This window comes from Sceloporus undulatus, chromosome 5 (genome assembly GCF_019175285.1).
Source record: "Sceloporus undulatus isolate JIND9_A2432 ecotype Alabama chromosome 5, SceUnd_v1.1, whole genome shotgun sequence".
Taxonomy (NCBI): domain Eukaryota; kingdom Metazoa; phylum Chordata; class Lepidosauria; order Squamata; family Phrynosomatidae; genus Sceloporus; species Sceloporus undulatus.
This window is the reverse complement of record NC_056526.1, coordinates 102,315,076-102,340,876: the sequence shown is the minus strand read 5'-3', so window position 1 is coordinate 102,340,876 and position 25,801 is coordinate 102,315,076. Positions and strand designations below refer to the sequence as shown.

General features: G+C 41.1%; 1 protein-coding gene across 1 annotated transcript; it reads right to left on the bottom strand.

Moving 5' to 3' along the window:
- MANSC4 (MANSC domain containing 4) lies at positions 1-16,168 on the bottom strand. Its single transcript, XM_042466487.1, has 4 exons — positions 15,945-16,168; positions 11,727-12,062; positions 6,149-6,283; positions 1-868 (listed from the first exon to the last, which is right to left on the bottom strand). The coding sequence occupies exons 2-4, from the start codon at positions 11,953-11,955 to the stop codon at positions 207-209; spliced, it is 1,026 nt and encodes a 341-aa protein (XP_042322421.1). The 5' UTR covers positions 11,956-12,062; positions 15,945-16,168; the 3' UTR covers positions 1-206.
- Positions 16,169-25,801: the final 9,633 nt, after the last annotated feature.

The following is a 25,801-nucleotide window of genomic DNA, read 5'->3' as shown; positions in this document are numbered from 1 at the left end:
TGCAAGATCCCTCTGCATGCTAAAAAAAATTAAAAGTATCTTGCTCTAATGACAAAGTATTCAAATACTGTAACCATTCCAAAACAGGCAGAATTACTTTATTTTTCTAAACAAGCACAGCTACTTTTTCATTTCTTAGTCACTAGTACCCCACATTTTTGAAATGTGAGATGTTATCCAGTCTCTGAAATGTTTGCCATTAAAAACTATTTTTGCCTGTATACTGACACTCCTCTCCTTCTTGGTTTATAGTGGCCATGCCTCTTTCGATGGCATCCTGTTGCAAGAAAAATACTGCAACAACAGATCAAGATCAGTGAAGAACAAAGCATCACTGGGAGCAACCAGGTCTTCCTTTCTACTCCCTCCCAAGCTGGTTTCTGGCCTTGGTCATCTGACGTGTAATTTCTTCCACCATAACCTTTGGTTTCATTCAGGTGTTTGCTGTTATTCAGATATGCCATGCTGGGTAAATGTGATAACATCTTCAAGGATGTGAATGCATAGGAAGGAAGTGCAGTTGTACTGACAGATGTGGCTCTTGAACTATTTTTTCCTGAAATGATGTCTGTCACTTTAGTAAAATGGCCCTTCACTGATGCCACTGTAGGTCCTATATATACAGTGGGTGCAGTCTTGTACATAGGGACACCTGTAGTACTTGTAGTTTTACTGTTAGTTTTCAGTTCTTGTACCACTGCAGATAAAGCTTTAGGGGGGAGGTCCTTTGAGGTGGTGGTTGCATCTTGACATTTTTCTGAATCAGCAACCCTTACACTTCCATGCCTTTCCCATTTATTAAAAGAGGACCTGGTAGTCATATCCTTAAAAGAGAGCTTCTCAAAAACAAGGAGATCTGGATCAATTCCTGTTAGAGCAGAATCAAAATAAAAAATACAAGTTTAATTTCAATGTATCATGCAAATGCAGTTGACTACAATCTACCTAATTACACAAGCCATTACTTCTTTCCTGCATGACCAATGCTCAAATTGCTACACCACACTGGCTCTCTCTGCACTTACTAATAATTGGTACCATCTTCTTGCTTCATGCAGAAAAATTTTAATAAATCTATCCTTCCATACTAAAGGACGATTACCACAACAATCCTCTCATTCCATCTGGGGGCACAGACTATATCAGTACCTCCATAAAGAGTTCCAATTGTTGGTACCATTCTCTCACTCCATAATCAAGCAAACATAACAGTTCTGTCCTTCCGTACTGAATGTTTATCACAGGTATCATATTCTAATCCTCTATGGAAGAATCAGACCAAGAGGCTGAGCTTCTGTGCCTGGGTTTCATAGTCTTTCATGTTTTTTCTACTGGATATGGAAAACATATAATGAGAAGTCAATTCCTCAGTACTGAGGGCCAGGTATTGGTACCTTTCTCTAGTTCCATATGGACTATGTTCCAAATATAGCCCTGTGACACCAACACCATCACTTTTCTTCCAATGTGTGGATAATTTTCGATGGAGGGACATGGGAGTCTTCTAAAATAATTATGGAAACCCAAGCCAATTATTGTGGATGCTGCCCATTCCAAGACTTCTCAAAGGACTTACTCTGCTCCAGTTGACACAGGGGTAAACCATCTGTTTGTCATGCAATGAAAGTTTATTCTGCTTCCTCCTTGTTCTCATGAATTGCTGACTGTGGTGACTGTGGTGCATATGTGAGCAGAACTCTCTATGGGAGAGAGTTTCTCCACCAAGAAAGTCCCACCTCCTCTGCCACCCTGTTTTGTAGGCAGTTTGTGTTTCCATCCCAAAATGGGATGGAACCTTGTGTTCTTGCACAATAGGTAAACCTAGTGCTCTTGCACCAAACTCTGACACTCTGAAATTGCTCAGGGATAGCCATTGCTAGTGCTACTATGCATTTCTGGCTTCTCTTTCTTTAGAGAATGACTATGCCACCTCTGCTACAGTCCTATCTTTGCAAGTTAACAATGTCCCTCTATGTTACCAATTGGTTCTCTGGGAAGAGTATACTGTTCAGGTCATAACAAGGAGAAAATGAAATCTGTTTTTAGAGGGGAACAATTGACCCTATGCCGTTCTCTCGGGCCTGCCCCAGTCATGATAATTATAGACAACTTCATTGTGATCTTTTACCTGAATTAACAGGTGAGTGCACAATCAAATACCTGAGCTGAGCTCAGAGGCTGTTTACTTAGTGTTCTTATGACAATAAGTAGATTGAGTTCTAAGAACGTTTTTGTTTCCAGAGGATCTCCAACAAGGCCACAGTCACTCATGTGTTGGACCTTCTGATGACCTTATCCAGTTGTTATCCCTGTCTTAAGTGTCTCTTTGCAATCAAGACTGGACGGCCACCTGTGGGGGATGCTTTGAATGTGATTTCCTGCATGGCAGGGGGTTGGACTGGATGGCCCTTGTGATGTCTGCCACCTCTATGATTCTATATCATGGCATTTCCAGTGACTTGGTGAGCCTTCTTATTTATTGAATTCATGGATCAGGCAGTTTTTGAATTGTTGCAGTGCCTTACATCCTCCTGGATTGGGTGCATTTCCTTTAATTGTCTAAGAGTTACTTGAAGGCAACAGTTTCTTCTATCTCCTGATTATTTTTAGTGGTCCAAGAAACACTTGAAAGCTATAGCTTCTTCTACTTTCATATCACACAACTGGTGGATAGCCTTTCTGTTGACAATCATCACTGCCAGGAGGGCTATATACTTTGTGAGGGGATGAACCTCACCTTTGCTAGGCCAGATATTTCCTTTTTTTTAATGGTTCTGTCTCCTATCCATCTCAAACAGGACATTTTCTTTTCCAGGATAATGGTTTGAGTGTTGGACTATGACTGGAGACCAGAGTTCGGTTCCCGCTTGGCCATGAAACCCAGCTAGGGACCTTGGGCAAGTTGCATGATAAGGTAAAGGCAATGGCAAACCTCCTCAGAACAAATCTTGCCAAGGAAACCCTATGATAGAGTTGCCATAAGTCAGAAATGACTTGAAGGCACACAGCAACAATTCTTCTATAACTGCCTGGACTGTAAGGTACTAATCTCCAGAGTTATTTCCTCTTTCATACATCTATGAAGTAGGGACAGCCTATGTCTAGACAGTATCTCTATGAGTAGATTGCTACAACTATCGGGATGACATATGAGCTGGCAGGCAAGCTGCCTTCTGTCCAAGTGAAAAGTCTTTTATAGAATCATAGAGTTGGAAGAGACCACAAGGGCCATTCAGTCCAATCCCCTGCCATGCAGGAAATCTCAATCAAAGCATACCCAACAAATGGTCATCCAGCCTCTGTTTGAAGACCTCCAGGGAAGGAGACTCCACTACACTCTGAGGGAGTATGTTCCACTGTCAAACAGCCCTTACTGTCAGAAAATTCCTCCTAATGTTGAGGTGGAATCTCTTTTCCTATAGCTTGTATCCATTGTTCCGGGTCCTGTTCTCTGGAGCAGCAGAAAACAAGCTTGCTCCCTCCTCAATATGACATCCCTTCAAATATTTAAACAGAGCTATCATCATATCACCTCTTAACCTTCTTTTCTCCAGGCTAAACATTCCCAGCTCCCTAAGTCATAGGGCATGGTTTCCAGACCCTTCACCATTTTAGTCTTCCTCCTTTGGACACACTCCAATATCTCAATGTCCTTTTTGAATTGTGGTGACCAGAACTGGACATGGTATTCCAGGTGGGCCCTGACCAAAGCAGTATTACTTCCTTTGATCTAGACACTATACTTTTATTGATGCAGCCTAAAATTGCATTGGCCTTTTTAGCTGCCTCATCACATTGTTGACTCATATTTTGGTCTACTTGGACTCCTAGATCCCTTTCACACATAGTCTTGTTCAGCCAGGTGTATCTGTGCATTTCATTTTTCTGCCCTAAGTGCAGTACCTTATATTTCTCTGTGTTGAATTTCATTTTGTTAGCTTTGGCCCAGCTTTCTAGTTTATTCAGGTCATTTTGAATTTTGATCCTATCCTCTGGGGTATTAGCTACTTCTACTAATTTGGTGTCATCTCCAAATCTGATATATGCCAACAATTCTGTTATCCAAGTCATTGATAAAGATGTTGAATTGCACTGGGCCCAGGACAGAGCACTGTGGGACACCACTGATCCCTTCTCTCCAAGATGAAAAGGAGCGTTGAGTACTCTTTGGGTTCGGCCGGTCAACCAATTACAAATCCATGTAACAGTTACCTTGTCTAGCCCACATTTTACAAGCTTGTTTGCAAGAATTTCATGGGAAACCTTGTCAAAGGCCTTACTGAAATCAAGATATACTATATCTACAGCATTCCCTTCATTTACCAAGCTGGTAATTTTATCAAAAGAGAGAGACAGAGAGAGAGAGAGAGAGAGAGAGAGAGAGAGAGAGAGAGAGAAGATTCATCTGGCATGACTTGTTTCTCTGAAATCCATGTTGACTTTTTGTGATTATGGAATTGTCTTCAACTAGGGTGATTGTAATCTTGACTACATTCTTGATAAGGATTCCTCTGCATGACATCTGCAGAGTTGCCACATGTTCCAGACTGCTCACTCTTGTATCTTACTATCCCCTGGACTTGGGGTAACAAATGGAGGCGTGTTTGTGAAGGCTGTGCATTTCTCCTGTGTGACATGACACTTTCTCCTCCTATGGTTAGTAGCTTCTAGTCTCCCATTTGTGTGACTCACAGAGACCACAAAGAAGGAGCACAGGTTGCTTACCTGTTACTGTATTTCTTTTAGTGGTTATCTGTGAAATCACACAACCCTGTCCATCCTTCCCTTATTGTGTCCTGCTTCTTCCTAGATCCTGGGCTGCAGCTTTGGTGTCCATGGAACTGAGGGATTAGATGGGAAGGCAGTGGGTAGGTCACTGAAAGAGTGGAGAGAACTAGTACCAAAATGCTTATGTAATAGCTCTAGAAGTTTCTGAAGATGCAATGCACAGGTGCAGATTAACCCATTTGTGTGATTTCACAGATGACCACTCAAAGAAATACAGTGGCATGTAAGCAACCTGTCCTTCCCATCCATTTTTTTTTTTAAAAGAACACCCAAATGAAACCAGAACTGATGTCACTTCTTGTCACATTTGTGCTGCTACTGCAGCCTACTGGAGTGATATAGGGGCAAAAAATGGCTGTAATCCCCTCCAAATTTTCCTGTTTTTTTGGAACACTTCTTCAGTTAAGGTTTTGTTAAAAGATAAAGAACCGTAAGAAAGGAAAATAACTATTTAGAATTATAGAATCTTAGATTTGGAAGGGATCAGAAGGACCATATTGTCCAACTCTTCACATGTAAGTACAGTAGGCCTTACCCTTACATGGGGTATCCGTTCCGGACTCCCCCCCCCCAAATGCATAAGGGGAATTATGCATATGCTCAAGCCTCATTAAAAATAATGGGGCTCATGCCCACAGCGCAGTGTGCACGCTATTACCCCTTCCAGTGTGCACCGAGGCTATCGCGCTAGCATATGACACGGGTGCAGTGTATACACAACTAAAACACTCCTGAAAGGTGCCCATCAAACCTTGTTTAAAGACCACCAAAGATGGAGTCCACTCTCCAGGGTGATCTATTTCACTGTCAGATAGCTCTTACATTATTATTATTATTATTATTATTATTATTATTATTATTATTATGCTTCATTTATATAGCGCTGTGAATTTACACAGCGCTGTACATACAAACAAGGTTCTTCTTAATGTTAGGTCTTCTTGTAATTTGAATCCATTGGTTTGTGCTCTAGTCTCTGGAGCAGCAAAGAAACAAGCTTGGTCCATCTTCTATATGATAGCCCTTTAGATATTTAAAGATTGAGAGGTGACATGATAGCTATCTTCTCTCCTCTAAGCTAAACATACTCAGCTTCCTCCGTTGTTCCTCATAAGGCTGTGTTTGACATAATGGAGTTCTGTAGCCTTTCCCCCACCTTCTTTTTAAAAACAGAAAAGCAACATCTGGAGGGGGGAAATTTAAAGAAGAGGATCAGTGGCATAATGAGGGTCTGGCCAGGGAAATGGTACAGCACACATTTTCCCACTATTTTTCTGTTTCAGATCTCCACCCCCAAAGCAGCTTTTTCAAACGAATGTAAATGCAGGTAGGCCATTTTTGGTGTATAATACTGACTTACCTGCTGTGATGTTGTATAACACAACATTGATCATAGGCTTCAGTATGCAGCTCTCCAGGGCTGGACAATAAATACTCAAGCAATTGCGATTCTGGTTGTTGGTTTCATAGTAGAAAACTGCCAAGTTACAGGAAACTGAAAATTTGGACAGAAGAAAGGCTTTGAGCTGACAATTTAAGAGCTGGGGTCTTGGTCCTGTCTTTACAAGAATACACCTTTGAACAACCTTTGTTGTTCAAACAGCAAAATAGACATAGGATTCCTTAAAATTCAGGAATACAGTAGAATGCATTTGAGATCAAAGCTAATGATCAAAAGAAGCACTGAATAGACATGCTACTTTGCTAGTTGTCCACCTTTTAAAGAAACATGTGCTCATTTTACATATTACATTAGGAATAGGAATCAAGTTGTCCTCCTGATACTGTTGGACTTCAATTCTCATCAGCCCTAGACAAAACAGTCAATGAAACGGAATGCTGGGAGCTGTATTGCCACCATCTGGAAGGATCATGATTCCTCCATGATTCCTAGAGTACATGAATGTATATACTAAAAGATGTAATGTGTGAATTAGACAACCATGTCTATGCAAACTCCTCCCATACAGCTACACCTGTCAAAGATGTTCATTTGGCTGCAGCTCTCTGTCACACATATGCTCAATCTCAGTTTCTTACCATGTAATGTATAAAAATTCTTTGATATTCTAACAGATGAGAGTGTACCAAAGTCTCTTTTATACAGCTGGACATTTTAAAAATAAATTTTATTGATAAATTTTAGTATCACATTCACTACTTGAACAAGGACAAAGACAATTAAAAAAACTAAACATATAATACTGAAAGAAAATAGGACAAAATAAGACAATAAATAAAATCATACTCCCTAGCCCCTATTCCTTTTAAATCACTTTCTATTTTCCTTGACTATGTTGTATTGACATAAATATAATGTTACTTCTCTCTAAATTACATCTATCATGTTTACTATTTGTCCTTATGGCACCAGAAACTTTTTCTATGTATTTAAAGCCTAAAGTTACAATATCTCACTTTTGTTGCTTTAAATAGTCTGTAAAAGGTTTCCATACTTTTAAGTAAGTTCCTATTTAGTCTTCTTGTAATAAATTTGTCAACTTATCTACTTCCACCAAATCCACTAATTTCTCCATCCATTCCATAACACTTGGGATCTTATTATTTTTCCCCAATATCTTGCATATAACATTCTTGCTGCTGTTGTCATATAACTTAACAAAAAATATGTGTTCCCTCAGCCTGCTCTTTCAAGTCTATCATACTTAAGAAAAACAATTCAGGCCTTAATGTTGCTTTTATTTTCAAACTTTTTTCATCCTTTCACTAATTATTAACCAATACCTTCTTGCTTTCTAGCTGGACATTTTATGTTGCACTTAGATCTGCCAATCTAAAAACATGAAAGTCACATATTTTACAATAGAAATAAAAAGAGGAATTTTCTGTTAATCATTCTATATCTCTGCTTTCTTCAGGGAAACTCCTGCTAGCCTATGTGGATATTATGTCTTCTTATTCTCCTCATGAATGTATTACTGTAATTGGTTAAGATCATTCAGTAACCTTGGTGTATTTAATCCTAGAGATGATGATGATGATGATGATGATGATGATGATGATGATGATTATTATTTTATTCATATTTCCCACCTCTCCCAAGAGATCCATAAATTGTGAAGCCATGAGGGGAAAAATCTTAGGCATTTTTTTGGGGTGGGTGGGTATAAATTTTCAGAACAATGCAAAAAAAAATGTCATATTATCACACCTTACTTTAAAAACACAAAATGTGCTATTCTGGCATAAAATTATTATATTTGATATATTAAAGTACAATTCACTCAGGAAATTATTACAATTTAAATTTACTTTTCTAAATTTTATTTATTTTTTTATTTCAAATGGAGCTACAATTGTAAGAAACACCTGAACTATGAGAAACCTCTTTGTGTTCTACCATTGTTCATGAGGAGCAGGCAAGAAATCAACAACAAAAATAACAACAGCAAAAGGAGAAGAACCAATCCACATTCGTAAAACAAAGAAAATCATTTTGTCCCCTCCAGCCCTCTATAGTGTCAAGGAGACAGAAAGTTGTCATTCCCATAAAAAGAATTGAGAAAAGGAATTGCAATGATGTGGCCTGCTGAATATATATATATATATATATATATATATATATATATATATATATATACACACACACACACACACACACACACACACACACACACACACACTCTGGGTGGGAGTAGATATATAAGCACTCTGTCTTAAATACTTTATTCACAATTCCAAATTAAAATATCCCACAATCATTTTTTCACACACACACACCCACACACACCCAGGAAACTCATCATATCTTGAACCTAACTACAGAGCCACATCTTGGGAACTTAAAATATCCACTTATGCATTACCAATCCCAAGATACTAACTACACCTTTCTACATATCTGCCACATAATTTGTTGCAATGAATTGCATGGTATACTGTTGTCTGTGAAAGGACAGAGAATAACTTGATGTCCTTTTTGAGTTCACATATTTAATTTCTGTAAATTAGTGGAGAAAGTGGGATTGGAAGTGAGAGATTCCACACAGGGCAGCTCTGTTGTGTGACAATGTTAGAGTCACAGACTCAGTCATTACAACAAAATCCACAAAAAGTGGACAAAGTACTGTCAACCAAAATGCACAAAATACAGTTGGCCCTCGGTACTCGTGAGGAATCCCTTCCAGACCCCACCTCCACAGATATCAAGATCCATGGATGCTCAAGCCTGTGTTGTCCCCAATGGCAGCGCGTGCACACAGTCACACTGCCATTAGGGACAACCCATTTTTCCATGGCAGCATGTGCATGCCACTGTGCCACTATTAAGTTCCGTTGTCCCCAATGGTGGCATGTACACATGGCTGCGCTGCCATTAGGGACAGCCTCCGTTTTCCCATCCTGGCGTATGCATGTGACTGAGCTGCCATTAAGTTCTGTTGTCCCCAACGGTGGCACAGCTGCATGAATGCACTACCACCGGGGACAATGGAACTTAATGGAGGTGTGGCCGTGTGCACATGCCACCACATATAAACCAGGGCTGTCCCTAATGGCAGTGTGACAGCATGCACATGCTTTCATTGGGGACAACGCGGGCTTGCCATCCACGGATGCTTGAATCCGTGCATGGCAAGTCCACTGATACCTTGGGCTGACTATACATCAGCTTTTGAAGCTTCATTGGCTTCTTTATTATGCAAAGCTGCTTAAAATCATACAGGAGAAAAAAATGACAGTGTTAGAGTCACAGGCTCCGTCATTTTGTCTCAGATGCTACTTCTGTTGTCAATTAAAGTCTGGAGGAATCTCAATACAGGTAGAGCCCACTCCCCTTCTTGGCCATATGTGGACTAGAGACAAAAAGCAATAAAATACAGGTAATTTTTATTCCCACTCTTAGCAATTTGTGACCCATCATTATTGCTAGGATATAATTTATGTTTTCAGGGAAATTTTCAGCATGATTTGCAACAAAGTCAATTAGATGCAACAAAAAAGTAATATACACTTCCCAGCTCATAGCTTTCAAAAAAATCCCTGCTTTTCTGCAGATAGAGTGTTGTAGGAAATGCAACTTTGGCTTGTTACAGACTGCCAAAATAAAGCTGCTTCGGGTCTCTTTGGAGGTATGCTATTTAAATGATGCATGGATCCTAAGAGTCCGGAGGTCGCGCAAAAGTCACACTCCATTCCTAAGCACTGGAATGCGGCTTTGGTGCAGCTTCTGGATTCTTAGGACCCATGCATCATTTAAACAGCATACCTCCAAAGAGACCCGAAGCAGCTTTGTTTTGGCAGTCTGTAACAGGCCTTTGTGTCTGTCTAACTGAACTATTCCTTCTAAATCCTGATAAATATTTGGAAATTAACCTTAAAATATCTACCTGTGTTTTCTCAATCCAAAGATGCTAACTACACTTTTAAAAAGTCTTCCAAGTATTCATTGCTTTCTTTAGTAACAGTGTATTTAGTACTTAGAACTGAGCTTTCAAACAAAGGGCAGTCTTACACGGTCCCCTCTAAACTTGAAGGAAGATATGAGCTGATTTTTTAAAAAGGGATTGACAAGACTATAGTGTACCCTAGCATGCTTTTGTCACTATTCCACTCTGGCCTGCCCAGCCTGTTATGCCTGCTAGCATTTTACCCATGCCAACAAACAGAAAACATCTATGTTAGCCATATCGCTGACCTACTGGACTCAAAATAGAATCTGCTTTATTAGTGAGCCACTATGATATACCCCATTGCCATATTCAACATTCATGCTTGTGCTAGTCATTCTCTTTCAATCTAACCTAATTCAGAGGTTTATTGTAAGTTTAAAAAGAAAGATCTATGTTCCTTAGGTAAGGGTAGGATAAAGAGCCAGCGTAGTGTATTGGACTATGACTCTGGAGGTCAGGATTTGATTCTGCTTGAACATGGAAAGCCACTGGGCAAACAACAATAACAATAACAATGGTTTAACTGAGAATCACTAGGGAATTAAGGGTAAAGATGTAATTGAAGTTGAAAATAATGGTACTGAGGAGAAGAAAATAGAAGCTTATGAAATGCCTGGGTAATAAAATATTATCATAGCATTAACAACCAAAATTAACCTTCAACAGTTGCACAACAGTTGACTCAAAAACTATATGTGTGTGAGAGAGGGATGTGTGATTGCAGACTGACTGACAACAAGAGGGATAGCATTTATGCAGCCTCTAAAAAAATGCAACTTGTGCAATTATTTTTATGCTAGCATAGGGTCCCAACAGGCTCCAACCTGTGTTTCCTTTATTTACAGCTATTAAGGATTAATTAGCATTTTCATTCCTAAAATGAGAGTCGAAACAGAATTGTGAAATTATTTTTTTCAAATGTCATCTAACTAGGAATCACAATGGGCTCTGTTCACTCCTTCATATCTTTAAGGAATAAAGTAAAACAGGCAAAATGGAACCTTTTTATTTCTATCAAGAAAGATGCTGGAGAATAATTTGAGTGTTCACATAACTAAATGTGAACGATGGTTGGTCATAATAAATGAAAACAAAACTTTCTTTTCACTGGAGAAGAAATTATCTTCTCAATAGAAAACAGCAACCATTTACTTTCATTGGAGAAGGTAAAGGGGATATACTCAAAGATACTATTTATATAAAGGCTAAACTTGTTCCACAATCCTGATATTCCTCAGACCTCTTCTGTCTCTATAGCCTCTATCATTCTGGATTCTACTTCCTGGTCACTTAGAGCAAGGGTGGAGGACCAGTAGCTCTACAGATATATCATGGCCAATAGTCATGGATGAATCTGCCAGGAATGATAGAAGTTGTGGTTCAACAGTATGTGGAAGACCACAGATTTCCCACAGCATCTTAACATTTGACAGAATATTGGGAAGTGGGGTTTGTACTACACATTAAATGAACATTGTTTTTAATATGGACTATTTTAATCATTTACAGATGCAAAATAATTCTTACCATTCTTTAGAAGACAACAGGTCTGACTGCACTGCTGTGCTGTGGAATTTGTATACACTTTGATGACATGAGCCCCTTTCCTCTGTGAATTCTCCAGATCAATTGCAAGGCCTGGGAAGCGTCGGATCCAACAGTTCTTGAAAAAAGTGGTGGGTGAGCAAAGGCAGTCTGACCTCCATACCCAGCCCAAAAGCAGAAAGATTTCCGATGTAGCCATCAGCAGAAACATCTCAGTAGAGTGAGTTTGTCTTTTCTCCAAAGCAGAAGCATAGTCCACCGAAAGAATGTTTGGGTGCCAGCTGGCTAACCAATCTGCTCAGAGCTTATGATCATGTGCTGAAATGAAAAGGCATTTTCAAATAGAAAACACATTTTTGTAATATCTGGACAGCTATTTGAGAAACAATGAAAGAGATTTTGGAAATACATTAGGACTTTTCTTATCCTGTTATTCACACATTGATTGAACACTGAAAAGTTGGCCCTATGAGCTGGATTAGTTGTGTTTGGCCTGGTAGAATAATTGTGTGTATGGTGGACAGTTTTGGTGCACCACAACTGTGTTAAAAACAAACAAACAAACAAAATCTTTTGAAATGGGCTAGTTACTGCATTAATTTTAACTGCACTACTTATTCTGAACATCTTTAAATAATTTTATTATTTAAATAGCTTCATAACCCACTACTGCCTTGATATAATTCTGATAGTGGTTAGTACTGTGAACTTTGTACTGCAGCCCTAAATATACATGCGAGAGAAAGTCTGTGAGCCTTATCACATTATAAAAGTAAGACAAGAAGTAGCGAGATAGAAGTGGCTTTCTGTTTCCCATTCTGCATGCCCTTGAAGCACTTCAGTTCTATTCCCCAGGGAGACAGTCATAAAGGTGTGCCTTTTGTCCTGCTGGAAAAATCTGTTTGGCAAAAGGCATGCTTTTACAGCCATCTCCCTCTAGGAAGAACGGAAATACTATGATGTAATGTGGGGAGGTAATCAGAAAGCCACTTCTATCTCACTTTTGCAATGCAATGAAGGCTCTGGATCAGCTCAGTGGGACTTGTGTTCAGAACTTGTGAAGAGAGAATGTGTTACACTTTTCCCTGAGTTAGATAGGATCTCTTTGCATGCATAATATAGCAGAGATATACAGTGTGTGAGATGTGATATATCTCCCTGTGCCAACCTAAGGATATAATATTCTTTCCTGGCAGGGTGGGCAACTACCCACAGTTGAAGTGTTCTTTGGGTTTTTTAAAACCGGTTTTTAAAAACTTTGGGGAAAATTTCATTTTACTAAAAATGGTCCCTTTGCAGAATGGGTGGGGGGGTGGAGTGGGAGGTTAAAATTATTAAGGGGGATGTGCAGCTTACAGCCTACATTTACTCCATGCTTTGGGACGGTCTCAGGCTTGCCAGTTCACTTTCTCCTTTTTTGTTTTCTTTTCCTCATTTCCTGAAGTGGCAGCATTTTATGGCTCAGTTGTTCTCTGCTCTACTCTCTGTCATGGAGGCTACACAATATCTGTCTTTCAAACCATTTCTTCTTGTTGTTTTTCTTTAAATTTATCAAATTATATACACTTGTCCCTCCACATTCACTGGTGTTCGGGGCATCTCACAAAACTACAGTTCCCAAAATTCCATTACATTGAGCCATGGCAGTTAAAGTGATGTCAATCTGGATTATTTTTGCAGAGCAGATGCAGCCAAAGTTAGCCTAAGCAAAAATTACTCTGAACTTCACACGAAAATTCTCCTGGAGTCATACAGCTTCTCCTGTCATTTTAACTGATAAGACTTTCAAAAGATAGATTGCACATCTTTCTGCTAATGCTGAGCTGATAACAGCACAAGTCTTCCCAGTTTCTGCAACAGAATAAAACTGCCAGAAAGTAGTCTTTTAAAAATTGCTTTGCCTGCTTTCTATATGTATTCTTGAAATAACAGTATTTTACCTACTATGAAATAGTACTTGGGCTAGAGGTGTGCATTTCAAGTCCTACAACATCTGAAATTAAAATTTGTTATCAACCATGTCTGCCACTGTTTCTGGAGTTTGAATTGTGTTACCTTGCAATGGACCCAACTGTCCTAGTCTGGTTATATAAATAAGGCAATTGACTTACTTTTTATTCCATTAAGCACTATAATCTGAAAGGATACATAACAGTGCATACAAAGAAATCAATTTAAATGGATGTAGCAACAAAATGTTAGTGTGAAGTGTTAGCCATAGTGCATTTTTTCTGAATTTTGGCATGTGTGGTATTCCACATGACCCCAGATGGACGCTGCTTTGCAGCCTGCCATAATTCCCAAAGCGATGGGACATGTACACATTACACCCTGGTGAGGTCAGCCCCATGGGACCTCTTGAGAACAATACCCCTTGGACTCGCCAACAGGTAGTCTGGGAGTCATTAATGGAATCATCATCACCTCTACTAATCAGAAGAATGGATGATGATTGTCTAAATGTATCACCTGATGAGCTGGCTATCCCTTCCCATTTCCCTTGATTATTGACAGACTAGATTACCTCACCCCATACAATTCAACACCTTTGTCCAGCGGCTAGTTTCCACCCTTAAAAACCCCGGAAAACTCCTATCAGTGTGTTAGTTTAGATTTCATGGGGACTCTATGTCACTGTGATCTCTAGTCTAGCTCTGGCACTTCCGTTCATCCAACGCTCTCAGAACGGCTGTGTCTCATCCTACTTCACCCAGTTGGATTCCAGAAGCAAGCCTCATCTGCAGTAAGTATCACCCGTAGTTCTGCCTCAAACCTTTTCCAAACTTACCCCTGATTTCCTGACCCTTGAATGAATGTGTGATAGTGAACTGCTGTGTGATTTTACCTTTTAAATAAAATATAGGCCTGTTACAGACTGCCCAAATAAAGCTGCTTGGGGTCTCTTTGGAGGTATGCTGTTTAAATGATGCATGCATCCTATGAATCCGGAAGCTGCACCAAAGCTGCACTCCAGTGCTTAGGAATGGAGTGTGGCTTTGTTGCAACCTCCAGACTCTTAGGACCCATGCATCATTTAAATAGCATACCTCCAAAGAGACCCGAAGCAGCTTTATTTTGGCAGTCTGTAACAGGCCATACTTTAATTGGAGAAGTTTGCCTCTGCATCATTTCTCAGATTCACTGGTCTCTTGATATATAGGCGGGAGACAATTTTGTAGGGTCCTTGTAGCTGACCCCCTCTCAATTTAAGCTAAGTAAAATTCCCCTACATAGATTTTGGCTACAGAAGGGCTCCTCTTTATTTTATTCAGTCACCCAGGCCTTCCTCTACAACACGCCATCCATTCTTGCTCCTACCCAAAATTTTAAACCCTCATTCTATGCCGACTGAGCAAGCTCAGACCTCAGTGAACTATGTGGAGGTGAGTTTCCCACACTTAATTTTTCCCCCCTAAAGTTTTCTTGTATATCTGCAAACTGGGTCCTCCCTCACCCCAAGCCTGTAGATACTTGTCACCTATATGCATAGTGACATTTTGTCTACAGAAGTATCAGCACTAACCTCTGATGACTGGAATTAAATTGATTGATAAATGAAGATATGTTTTTCAAGTGAATAAAAACTAATCTGCACAGTTTTTGAGTGAACAGTACAGCTACTGCTCACTCTACAAAATGAACAGAAGCTTCTTGGTGTAGTACCAAGTTGACTTTACAACAAATTCATAATTTTATAAGCCATTACATGAAATTGGCCAGTAGTGGTATCACTTGATATCAGCATTCAGTTTTGATTTTATAATAGCATTAGATATTCACTGTTAACTCAGTACAATCTTCTAAATGTCTTTTTATAGTAAGTCCCACTGAGTTCAAAGGCTTGCTTCCAAGTAAGAAGGGATAAGATTGCAGCCTCATTCATTTTATCCCTACTGTACTTTCCTTTTATGGTTCAAACTTATCCCATTACTACTTGTAAGAAGATTTGCAATGAGATTTCTGTGTACCGCAACAAAGCTTTGATTCATAATTCTCTTGTTTCTCTTCAGACCTTTACTTCTTAGCCTGCATCTTCAAGTGAAAGATTTTAAAAGAAACCACTAATATTTTCCTGAAATTCAATATTTTATCTTCTGCCTTGGCCGAAGATAGGTGAGATGGAAGAGATTCTTTTTTAAAAACCCAAACAAACATGGCTATTGCAAAACTCAGCCCAAAGTATAGAATCACTTTTCTTACCTGAACTCTCTGGAGTTGCTGTTTCTTGTTCTCTACAGAGAAAGGCCGAAAGAAATACTTTGTTGGCAAAAAAAATAAAAAAATAAAAAAAATGCAGACTATCCTGCAATATTTCCAACACATACAAACAGATCATTTCCCAAATTCATGCATTAATACTATTGTCAGATTTGTGGTAATCCATTTGTAAAAGCAACTGAGATTGTTAACTGTTAGTAAGGTGACTGCTCCCCTTGTAGACACACAGCCCTGCATCCAGGGAGAATGGCAGCTGAGGTTCTTTGCCCTGTTCAGATCTGGTGACTGGAGCTTAACCCTTTTCCTGCCAATGAGTCAAAGACAGCTGAATCAGGAAAAGATTTTTAATGGGGAAAAAGGTTATTTTGCAGCAGAGAAGATGTGGTGCTTACTTTCAGAACTTGATAATTTATTCAGAATTCCATAACCTTTCCACAGATTCCATCAACATGTGCATTTCATTTTCTGCCTAATACAAATCACTTAATCCATTTGTAATATGCACAAGAGCTCATCTATTTTCAGCCAGCTATCATCTGTGAATGATTTGTTGCTGGTTATTACCAGGTTATTGCCAGGATAAGTCCTCTTTAATCACAAGGTTGTGTGAAAATCTTCACCACGTTCGCACAGTTTTCACAGGATAATGACTGTTTAAACTCTTGCTTTTCACTGTTGTAGTGCTATTATTCCACTTTAATTGCTATGGCTGCTTCTTGTGGAACCTTGGGATTTGCTGTTCAGGGGAGGTACTTAGAATTCTCAGCCACAGAGCTCTTAGGCCTCATTAAACTACAAACCTCAGAATCCCACAGATGGTACCCAGTGGCATCACAGGGGTGGGGAGGAGGTGGATTGCACCCGGTGACACCCAGAAGAAGAGTGACACTGGTGAAGCCCTCCTACACTTTTGGGGAGGAGCGGTGCACATATACACTTGCTGGCTGCTCCAGCCCTGGGTGACCTTCCAGAGGGGAAAGGTTGGGACCATAGGACCAGGTGTGGAGCACGCCACAACGAAGCCTGGATGGCCAGTGTGCCCTTTTGGCTGCCACCACCCCACTGGCAGTGCCCCCCCCCAAAAAAACATGGGGACATCACTGGCAGTAGCAATAGCACTTAAAGTGCGATAATAGCACTATAATAATGAGTGTGACTGATCTCAGTCTCAGTCTTTCTCTTGTGGGAAAGGGGGTTGTGTCTGTCTGGGCTGGGCAGAGAGATGCATGGAGTTGTGTAAACATATGCACGTACACACACATGTGCAACCTTACCCCAACTCTACCCCACCCACCCCTGATATTGGGTCTGGACTCTCTTGTACAAGAAAACTTTAGGGAAAAAACCCACAAAGTGTGAGGAACTCACCTCCCCTATGACCCAGTGAGGTCTGAGCATGCTCAGTCATCACGGACTGATGGTGAAAAAATTTATAATAGCTTGAAGTTATTTGTGATTTTTAATGAGAAGATAATTTTGCAAAATATAGGAAGCTGCCTTATACAGACCATTTGAGTCTATACAAGGTTTAGCCCAATGCAGTTAACCCAAGCCGGTGTGGTATAGTGGTTTCAGTGGTGGACTACGACTCTGGAGACCAGGGTTTGATTCCCCGCTTGGCCATGAAACCCACTGGGTGATATTGGGCACGTCATATGCTTTCAGTCTCAGGGGAAGGCAATGGCAAACTTCCTCTAAATATATCAACTTCCCTCACTGCATTTTTTGGCTTTGGAATGAAGGTGTGATGAGGCATGGCACTGAGTTGGGGCGGGAGAGGGATGTTAACATTTTCCATCTGTTCCAACTCTGCTACCTGTCTCAGTAAGGGAAAACTCTTCTGAATCTCTCTTCTCCTTGATCTAAATGATCTTTCTCCAAAATTTAAACAGAGAAAGATGTAGTGGTTTGTGTGTTGGACTCTGGAGGACCTAGGGTTGAATCCCTCCTCAGGCATCGAAACAACTGGTTGAACTGGAGCAAATCACATTCTCTCAACTTCTTCATAGAATCGTAGAGTTGGAAGAGACGACAAGGGCCATCCAGTCCAACCCCCTGCCATGCAGGAAATCCCAATCAAAGTATACCTGACAGATGGCCATCCAGCCTCTGCTTAAGGACCTCCAAAGAAGGAGACTCCACTACCCTCCGATGGAGTGTGTTCCAGTGTCGAACAGCCCTTACTGTCAGGAAGTTCTTCCTAATGTTGAGGTGGAATCTCTTTTCCTGCAGCTTGCATCCATTGCTCCGGGTCCTGTTCTCTGGAGCTGCAGAAAACAAGCTTGCTCCCTCCTCAATATGACATCCCTTCAAATATTTAAACAGGGCTATCATATCACCTCTTAACCTTCTTTTTTCCAGGCTGAACATCCCCAGCTCCCTCAGTTGTTCCTCATAGGACATGGTTTCCAGACCCTTCACCATTTTAGTCTTCCTCCTTTGGACACACTCCAGTTTCTCAACGTACTTTTTGAATTGTGGCGCCCTGAACTGGACACAATATTCCAGGTGGGGCCTGACCAAAGCAGAATATAGTGGCACTATTATTTCTCTTGATCTAGACACTATACTTTTATTGATGCAGCCTAAAATTGCATTGGCCTTTTTAGCTGCTGCATCACCTTTGGGGTTGTCTGTTTCAGCTGTAAGGCACCTGCCACACGGCAGAATTAATTTAGTTTGACAGTGATTTAGCTGTCATGGCTCCATCCTATGGCATCCTAGGATTTGTAGTTTGTCGTGGCACTTGATAGCTCTCTGACAGAGAATGTTAAATATACCACAAAACTACAAATCCCAGAATTCCATAGCATTGAGCCATGGCAGTTAAAGTGGTGTCAAACTGCATTAATTCTCCAGTGTAGATGCATCCTTAGGCATGTGTCACTGTGGCCAGATCTGACATCTCAAGGAATAGGTACAGGTGGTGCAAAAGCTTTAACTGTGGAAATTCACTCCTAGCCACCACTGAAACCTTGGCTTCCATGCTCAGAGCTGAATCCAGGAACACAGCCAAGCTGTGCTATGTCTTCAGAGGGAATGAAACCCCATCCTGAACAGGCTAAATCCCTGTTCTCTGATTTGCCTTTCAACTGACCAGGAGCACATCTATCTTGTCTAGAGATTCAATTACACATCTAATTTGGCTTTGATATTAAGGAAAGAAACACCAATTGGCCTTTGGAGTGAAGCCGACATCAGAGCTCCATATTTTAAATTGATTTAATCATCTGGAGATCTTGCAGTGCAATATGCATATTTACACAGATGTAAGCTTCTTAGTTTAAGAGGGCATACTCCTAAGTAAGTCAGCATAGGCTTTTGCACTGGAGTTATTTAGTGACAACCAATATGCTTTGGGGCAGACAGAACAGAATCCAGATATTTGAAGACTTGATCACATACATATATTCTCAACTTAATATCTCCTATATGGTGAAAAGCTGTCTGGGACATGTGGTCTTCAGGGTTTATTTAATAATGTGATACGGCTCTGGGTGAGCAGGGCATTGGTTGAGCTGGTGCCACAATGCAGCCCAAGGCCCGTTATAGACAGGCTTAAAAGTACGCGTGGAGCGCGTACTAGGGTTAAGGCGGGGCGGTGCTTCTGCACCGCCCTAACCCTAGTGCGCGCTGTGCGCGCACAAAATGACAGCAGCCGTTCCACACGTCCTCCGCCGATACGTCATGGCCGCGCCGCCTCCAAACGAGGCGGCGTGGTTGTGACATATTGGGGTCGCGGCTGGGCGCCTAGGGTGCCGTCTTCGTGACCCCGGAAGGAGCTCCGTTTCGGAGCTCCTTCCTGGTTTGGTCCGCTGGGCGCAGCCTTTAGACGGCTGCGCCCAGTGGACCAAAGGAGAACTTCTCCCCGCCGCTGCGAGGTGTCCTTGGGGCTTCAAGCCCCAAGGACACCCCTTTCCAGGCTGCGGGGAAGGGGCCTTTTGCTGCTTCCCAGCAGCCTGGAAAGCGGCGAATCGGGGCTTCAGCGGCTGCTGCTCTGGCCGCTGAGGCCCCGATCTGGTGGGGAAAGGTGCGCCTACAGGCCGCCCCTAAGGGAGGGTCTGTAACGTGCCCAAGTTACCTTTTTGGAGGGTAACTCCAAGCATTTTGGATTAACTATGTCTTGTCCATCTTGATAATGCAATGTTGTAATAATAAGGAGAGCATAGTGACCTCCATTGCAAGCAATAAGACACTACTGTTCTCTGTTCAGAACAAAAATCCTTCATAAGTGCTTGACGCTAAAGGAATGAGCCCACAGTTTGCTCTCTGCCTGACCCTGGATTTCGAGTGCTAAGGAGCCCTCTTCACCTGATGCAGGCACAAAGGAATTCCATTCTTCAACCTTTTGCCTGTAGCCCGAAAAGGATTCGGTATCACAGTTATCCTCTGAGAACACATGCTGCCTTTCTGTGCCTTGGTGATTGTGAAACTCCTTGATCCGTGGAGAATATGTTCTGTGAAAAGAAGCTGGCTTTGCTTTTGCCTCCTAAATATACCTGAGAGCAGGCACCTGCAAACCTTTTGCACGTTAAAAATGGAAGACAAAAAGAGAAAGCAATACACAGGGAGTTAAAGTGTTCTGTAACAAACAAAAACTTATCTGCTTCCTCCGGCATGATTTACAAAATTTACTGCACTGTATTAATTCCTAATCAAATTGGACTATCCTTTATCCTGTGTACTCTCCTAGAAGGAGGCTGTTGGCTGAAAAAACTGAAAGATAATATACACAGTGATCCAACAATTTTCTATTCATCAGTATTCCCAGCATATCAAGTTGTTAGTTTGGAATATTTTTCCAGAGCTGTACTCTTTCCTTCTATCTTTTTTCCCCTTTTATTTTTCACTCAGAATTCCCATATTGGGCTGGGTGGGAGGAATACTAGCTGTCTTTTAAGCTGCTTAGCATCATTATAGGTTTTTGCCTAAATTAGTGCTTCAGTATGTAACTCTGAACTCTTGCAGACTTGCCTTCAAGTATACCAAAGGTCTTACAACTCAGGCCCCATTCATACTGAGCTATTTGCGCTGGATGGGACTGGGTAGATCCGGATGCCCTCCCCCCGAATCTCTCCGGAAGCAAGTGCCCACTATTTACCTCAGGGTGATTTAACCCTGAATGCCATGTAGCTCTGGGGAGAGTTCTCATTTGCTGAACCAGTGTTAAAAAAGGCTCCTTTGCTGTCAATCAAATTCTCTTCTGCTGTCATCAAATATCCACAACACACACACAGAGGAGGTTTTAAACTTTTAAATTTACGCATACTGGCACCTGTTTTTTTTTTAAAAAAAAAAAAAGGGGGGGAAGGGAAATTCTTACAACGATTGGGCAACCGGATGGGTGATTTCCCCCTCCCCCCTTTTTAAAAAAAACAGGTGCCAGTATGCGTAAATTTAAAAATTTAAAACCTCTGTGTGTGTGTGTGTGTGTGTGTTGTGGATATTTGGGTCACTGCAGGTTATTAATCTTCCCTTGGCCCCATTTTCAACCCCAAAATGCAATCTAATGCCATCTCTGCATCCTGCATCCTCCCTCCTTGCCATCCCAGAATGCCTCATACACATGTAATAATAATAATAATAATAATAATAATAATAATAATTAATTCCTCACCTTGGAATGCCAGAAAAGGATGCCATGCATCCTTTGCTTTCCCTCAGCTACCCCTGAATTCCTTTCAGACAGTAGCAAAGGCATTCTGTATCAATTTGCCAAATTGGAAAGAGAAACGTTTGTAACATTTGCATTGTAGCATTCACAAAGAAAAAAAGCCTCCTGCAAAGTGCCATGCTGCTGGAAGCAAGGAAATGAAAGGGAAAGTGAACAGGCAGGCAGCCACATTCTATCTATATATCTATCTTCCTGTAGTAAAAAACATATGCATAGTCTGCCAAAAATAATTTGAAAAAAATTAAAAAGAGAGAGAAAGCTGCCTGGTGCAAAGGCGGAGGCTTGCTCCGTTCTGTGCCCTCCCTCTGACTTGCCCTGAATTCACCCTTCATCCTGCTCCTTCCTTCTCCTCCAAGATTGCCCTCCATGGCCCCCTTCTTCCCCTCAGCTCCTTCATCCTCCTTCTCCCTCCTCTGTCACTCTTGGCACCCTTTCTTCAGTTCCCCCCTCTGCCCTGCCTCTGACTGCCCTTTGCATCCCCTGTCAGTCACCCCATTGCTCTTTGCATCCTGTCACCCCAATTGCCCTTTTTTGCATCCTTCCTCCGTCTCCTTCCTCTTCCTCCTCTTCCTCCTTCGCCCCGATGAAGGGGAGGGAAGGTTCTGCCCACTCTCCAACCTAAATCCCTCCTCTGAACTTGCTCCCGACAGGATGGCCCTTGTGGTCTCAATCAAAGCATCCCTGACAGATAGCCATCCAGCCTCTGTTTAAAAACCTCCAAAGAAAGAGACTCCTCCACACTCCAGTGATGTTTATCACACTATGCTCTTAAAGAGGTACTATTCCAGTGTGACTCCTCTAGCTGCCTCCTGTTGCATGCTGGGATTGGCAGTTTTAAGGAGGGGTATTTAGAATTCTCAGGCAGAGAAGTTCAGCTCCTTAAAACCGCCAATCCCAGCATGCAACAGGAGGCTGCTAGAGGAGTCACACTGGAATAGTACCTCTTTAAGAGCATAGTGTGATAAACATCACAGTGTGTTCCACTGTCAAAGAGCTGTTACTGTCAGGAAATGCTTCCTAATGTTGAGATGGAATTCTCTTTTCCTGTATCTTGAATCCATTGCTCTGGGTCCTGTTCTCTGGTGCAGCAAAAAACAAGCTTGCTCCATTCTCAATATGACACCCATTCAAATATTTAAACAGAGCTATCATATCACCGCTTAACCATCTCTTCCCCAGGCTAAACGTACCCAGCTCCCCAATTTGTTCCTCATAGGGCATGGTTTCCAGACCCTTCATCATTTTAGTCATCCCCCTTTGAACACACTCCAGCTTCTGAACATCCTAGTACCAGAACTGGACACATTATTCTAGGTGAGGCCTGACCAAAGCAGAATAGAGTGGCACTATTATTTCCCTTGATCTTCTAGACACTATGTCCTTATGGGAGGCAGCCTAGAATTGCCTTGGTTTTCTTCGCTGCTACATCACATTACTGCCTGTGGTCCACTAAGATTCCTAGATCCCATTCACATGTACTGTTGTCAATCAGGTGTCACCCATTCTATATCTGTTTGTTTTATTTCATAATTATTAATATTTTTGTTGTAGAGATGAGGGTGAGTTAAAAAATGATCCACATCTATTGTCAAATATACTTGATATGCGACTGTAAGGCGGCAACATTAATAGAGCAGAAAGACAATTATAATCTACACAGAGTTCAGTAAATCTGGTGCTAAATATTGGTGCCCAGAAATTCACTCATTGGCAGAACAATATGGGGAGCCCTTTCAAAAATGCCCCTTTTCAAGTTGCCAAATGAGAAGGGTGGGCATAGTTTTGTTGAACATCAGCCATAGATTACACCCCCCTCCCAGTCAAAGGGAGGAATGATTAGATTTACAGTTCAACAACTTTTGGAGAACCACACTTTGCTATAAGACGTATCTCTGTTACATGTTGCACAACTGGAAGTGTTCTTCAGTAACCTCAGTAAAGAGACTGATCCGTAGAGAAAGAGAAACTCTGTGTTGTCCCAATGTTGTCTTTGCATTTAGCCCATGTTCCTTTTGTATCAGTAGCCAGATAGATATTTGATCTCACCGAGGTCTAAAGAAGAATTTCAGGGGAAGACCTTTTTATTTCAGGCCCTTGATGACCTACTCCTCTAGGAGAAAAGAGCATTTCACAGGTAGCTGTATTGTTTTAAATTCATTATTTTTATTTCTAATGGTCATACATTTAATTGATTTTAATTCTATTCATAGTTTAATTATATTTTTAACTTCTGTATGATGTGAATTTTTATCTGTTTTGTGCTTGTCTGGGCTTATTTACATAGGGCTTTGCTGCTTACTTCTATACTAAGATGTTTCTCTTGTCTTTTCACTGAACAGTGGAGTTTTACATTAGATAGTGATTTAAGAAAGTAACCCCAAGGAATTAACTAACAGAGGCTTAATGCACTGGTAAAGAGAAATGTCTCAACCTGTTCAGCTTTTGCATGGGCTGTGAATTAGGTCACAAGAGATATAACACCTCAACATCTACCTTGGATAAACAAGAAAACCAGAAAAACCACAAGAAAATACATAAGGAATTGAATCAATGCAAAATTAAGCTCCCCCCCCCAAAAAAAAACCCCTAACACCATATACTAACATAAATCAAAATGTATTGACCTTTCAGTGACTTTGGGGCCCTATACAGACAGGCCAAAATAAAGCTGCTTCAAGTCACTTTGGAGGTATGCTGGTTAAATGATACATGTGTCCTAAGAGCCCAGAAGCCACACCAAAGCCATGTTCCAGTCCTAAGGACTGGAGTGCACCTTTGGTGCAGCTTCCAGACTCTTAGGACACATGCATCATTGAAACACCATACCTCCAAAGTGACTCGAATCAGCTTTATTTTGGCCTGTCTGTATCAGGCCTTAGTTTGCCAAAGTGCTCCCATCAAGACTCTCAAAAAAGTGTACTTTGTCTGGCAATGGTCCCATTGGGACCCTTAGTTTACAAAAGTAGATTTTGTTACATGCATTTCATTCTATTTTGAATTACTGATTTTTGTAACAATCAATGGAAGTTATTTTACTCTACAGGTTAATGATGGAATACTAACAGATCTTTGTAAAGCACCAACATACTTTTAGTTTATCATTAGAAATGTTTATACATTATACATGTTGTAGATTTTTTGTTTTTGCATTATTCGTTTATTTAAGGCCAATACATGATAGTTAATTCTGAGGCTTGTATTTCAGTGAGGCCTAAGAGCCCTCTGGCTGAGAATTCTAAATGCCCCTCCTTAAGATGCAAATCCCAGAATGCAACAAGAGGCAGACAGAGCAGTTAAAGTGGAATAGCAGCACTGTAAGAGTGTAGTGCAGTAATCTAGTTAGAAACATTCATTTATATCTATAGGAGGGTTTTGAGCTTTGATTTAATCATGTCCCCCATTTTTCTGGAATGTCCTACATTCTGCAGGGCCTTGTCCTGAAGTATCAAGAATTAAAGAAATTAAAAATATAAAGGAAGGATTTAGAATCATAGAATCCTAGAGTTGGAAGAGACCACAAGGGCCATCCAGTCCAACCCCATTCTGCCATGCAGGAACTCTCAGTCAAAGCATACCCGACAGATTTCTTAATACTGAATTGCTTTCTAAAAGGAAGCCTTAGGTGACTAGAGCTGGGATTTTTTAGCCTGGAGAAGAGAAGGTTAAGAGGTGATATGATAGCCCTGTTTAAATATTTGAAGGGATGTCATATTGAAGAGGGAGCAAGATTGTTTTCTGCTGCTCCAGAGAACAGAACCCGGAACAATGGATGCAAGCTGCAGGAAATGAGATTCCACCTCAACATTAGGAGGAACTTCCTGACAGTAAGGGCTGTTCGACAGTGGAATGCACTCCCTCGGAGGGTGATAGAGTCTCCTTCCTTGGAGGTCTTTAAACAGAGGCTGGATGGCCATCTGTCAGGGATGCTTTGATTTGGATTTCCTGCATGGCAGAATGGGGTTGGACTGGATGGCCCTTGTGGTCTCTTCCAACTCTATGATTCTATAGGGCATGGTTTCCAGACCCTTCACCATTTTAGTCGCCCTCCTTTGAACACGCTCGTTTCTCAATGTCCTTTCTGAATTGTGGCGCCCAGAACTGGACACAATATTCCAGGTGGGGCCTGACCAGAGCAGAATACAGTGGCACTATCACTTCCCTTGAT

Bases quoted from the DNA above. Each gene is read 5' to 3' on its own strand.
- MANSC4 (XM_042466487.1), bottom strand. From the start codon at position 11,955: ATGTTTCTGCTGATGGCTACATCGGAAATCTTTCTGCTTTTGGGCTGG. The intron at 6,284-11,726 runs GTAAGAATTATT...CCAAATTTTCAG, and splicing joins CTGTTGTCTTCTAAAGAATG to TTTCCTGTAACTTGGCAGTT. The intron at 869-6,148 runs GTAAGTCAGTAT...CTGCTCTAACAG, and splicing joins GTTATACAACATCACAGCAG to GAATTGATCCAGATCTCCTT.